The following is a 2,464-nucleotide window of genomic DNA, read 5'->3' on the forward strand; positions in this document are numbered from 1 at the left end:
TCAGCTAATTTTTTATATTTTTAGTAGAGATGGGGTTTCACCATGTTGGTCAGGCTGGTCCTGAACCCCTGACCTCAGGTGATCCACCCACCTCGGCCTCCCAAAGTGCTGGGGTTACAGGCATGAGCCACCACACCAGGACACCTTTTTTTTTTTTTTGATACAGAGTCTCACGCTGTCACCCAGGCTAGAGTGCAGTGGCATGATCTCGGCTCAATGCAACTCCTGCCTCCCGGGTTCAAGCGATTCTCCTGCCTCAGTCTCCTGAATAGCTGGAATGACAGGCGTGTGCCACCATGGCCGGATTAGTTTTTATATTTCAGTAGAGACAGGGTTTCACCATGTTGGCTAGGCTGGTCTCGAATTCCTGACCTCAGGTGATCACCTGCCTTGGCTTCCCAAAGTGCTGGGATTACAGGTGTGAGCCACCGCACTTGCCAGGAATAAGGCACTTTAAAAACAGGCTTTCAGACCCAGTGCAGTGGCTCACGTCTGTAATCCCAGCACTTTAGGAGGCCAAGACAGGCAGATCACTTGAGGCCGGGAGTTTGAGACCAGCCTGGCTAATATGACGAAATGATGTCTCTACTAAAAATACAAAAATTAGCCAGGAATAGTGGTGGGTGCCTGTAATCCCAGCTACTCAGGAGGCTGAGGCAGGAGAGTCACTTGAACCTGGGAGGTGGAGGTTACAGTGAGCCAAGATCACACCCCACTGTACTCCAGCCTGGGTGACAGAGCAAGGCTCTGTCTCAAAAAAAAAAAAAAAAAAAAATCCTCCATGGGGCAGTGATATTTTTAAGACAACTGTAATTGTTCTTTAGGAAAAACATACCAACTATCAGAAGGGAATGTTATTATAAGAAATGTTAAGCTTATTTCCTTTTCATTTTCTAAGGTGCCTGGGTTGCTCTGTCTATTCCTATATTTTAATAATACAAAGCACTTTGTTAGTTACCATAAGAGTAAGGGAAAATACTCACCACTCTCTCCAGAATTACATCATTGGCATCAACCAGCAGATCAAACTTGTCTTCCAACTCTGTCACTTTACTTCGATCCTTAATGTTGCTGCGACACCCATGGTATTGCATTACTCGGCTCATGCTAAGGAAAGGAAAACCAAGGTTAGCTTGTAGATTTTTATTTCATTTGTTTACATTCTGTGAGAGAAAATGTTCAAATGATGTGGCTCAGACTGTTCCCAACATATCTTTTTTTTTTTGAGACAGAGTCTTGCTCTGTTGCCCAGGCTGGAGTGCAGTGGCATGATCTTGGCTCTCTGCAACCTCCACCTCCCGAGTTCAAGCAATTCTTGTGTCTCAGCCTGAGTAGCTGGGATTACAGGCACATACCACCAGGTCTGGTTAATTTTTGTATTTTTAGTAAAGACGAGGTTTCACCATGTTGGCCAGGCTGGTCTTGAACTCCTGACCTGAAGTGATCTGCCTGCCTTGGCCTCCACAAGTGCAACCTCCGCCTCCCGGATTCAAGCGATTCTCATGCCTCAGCCTCCTGAGTAGCTGGGATTATAGGCACACGCCACCAGGTCTGGCTAATTTTTGTATTTTTAGTAAAGATGAGGTTTTGCCACGTTGGCCAGGCTGGTCTCGAACTCTTGACGTGAACTGATCCACCTGCCTCGGCCTCCCAAAGTTCTGGGATTACAGGTGTAAGCCATGAGCCCAGGCTTTTTCTTTCTTTTCTTTTCTTTTTTTTTTAAAGAGACAGGGTCTTGCTCTGTTGCCCAGGCTGGAATGCAGCAGTGCAATCACAGGTCCTTGCAGCCTCGAACTCCTGGGCTCAAGTGATACTCCCACCTCAGCCTCCCAAGTAGTTGCAACTACAGATGTGCACCACCACTGCCAGCTACTTTAAAAATTTTTTGTAGGGATGGAGTCTCCCTATGTTGCCCAGGCTGGTCTTGAACTCATGGGCTCAAGCGATCCTTCTGCCTCGGCCTCCCAAAGCACTAGGATTACAGGCATGAGCTGCCATGTCCGGCCCCCAATACTTTTTGATGAAACCAATAAAACTTGCACCCTAGCCGGGTGTAGTGGCTCATACCTGTAATCCTAGTGCTTCGGGAGGCTGAGGTGGATGGATCACCTAAGGTCAGGACTTTGAGAGCAGCCTGGCTAACATGGTGAAACCCCATCTCTACTAAAAACACAAAAAATTGGCTAGGCACAGTGGCTTATACCTGTAATCCCAGCACTTTGGGAGGCCGAGGTGGGTGGATCATGAGGTCAGGAGTTCGAGACCAGCCTGGCCAACATGGTGAAACCACCTCTAATAAAAATATAAAAATTAGCCAGGAGTGGTGGTACGTGCCTGTTTGGGGAGGCTGAGGCATGAGAATCACTTGATCTTGGGAGGTGGAGGTTGCAGTGAGCCGAGATTGCGCCACTGTACTCCAACCCGGGCGACAGAGTAAGACTCCGTCCCCCACACCCCCTAAAAA

The 2,464-nt window shown here is 47.8% G+C and overlaps 1 protein-coding gene across 2 annotated transcripts in view; it reads right to left on the reverse strand.

Moving 5' to 3' along the window:
* Window positions 1-2,464, reverse strand: part of EXOSC10 (exosome component 10) — a 35,734-nt gene that overhangs the window by 24,725 nt on the left and 8,545 nt on the right. For both annotated transcript variants that reach the window (XM_011935805.1, XM_011935806.1), the window contains one exon: window positions 984-1,107. In XM_011935805.1, coding sequence (XP_011791195.1) covers window positions 984-1,107 — 124 coding nt within the window. The remainder of the gene's footprint in view (window positions 1-983; window positions 1,108-2,464) is intronic.

Source organism: Colobus angolensis, unplaced genomic scaffold (assembly GCF_000951035.1).
Source record: "Colobus angolensis palliatus isolate OR3802 unplaced genomic scaffold, Cang.pa_1.0 Scaffold149, whole genome shotgun sequence".
Taxonomy (NCBI): domain Eukaryota; kingdom Metazoa; phylum Chordata; class Mammalia; order Primates; family Cercopithecidae; genus Colobus; species Colobus angolensis.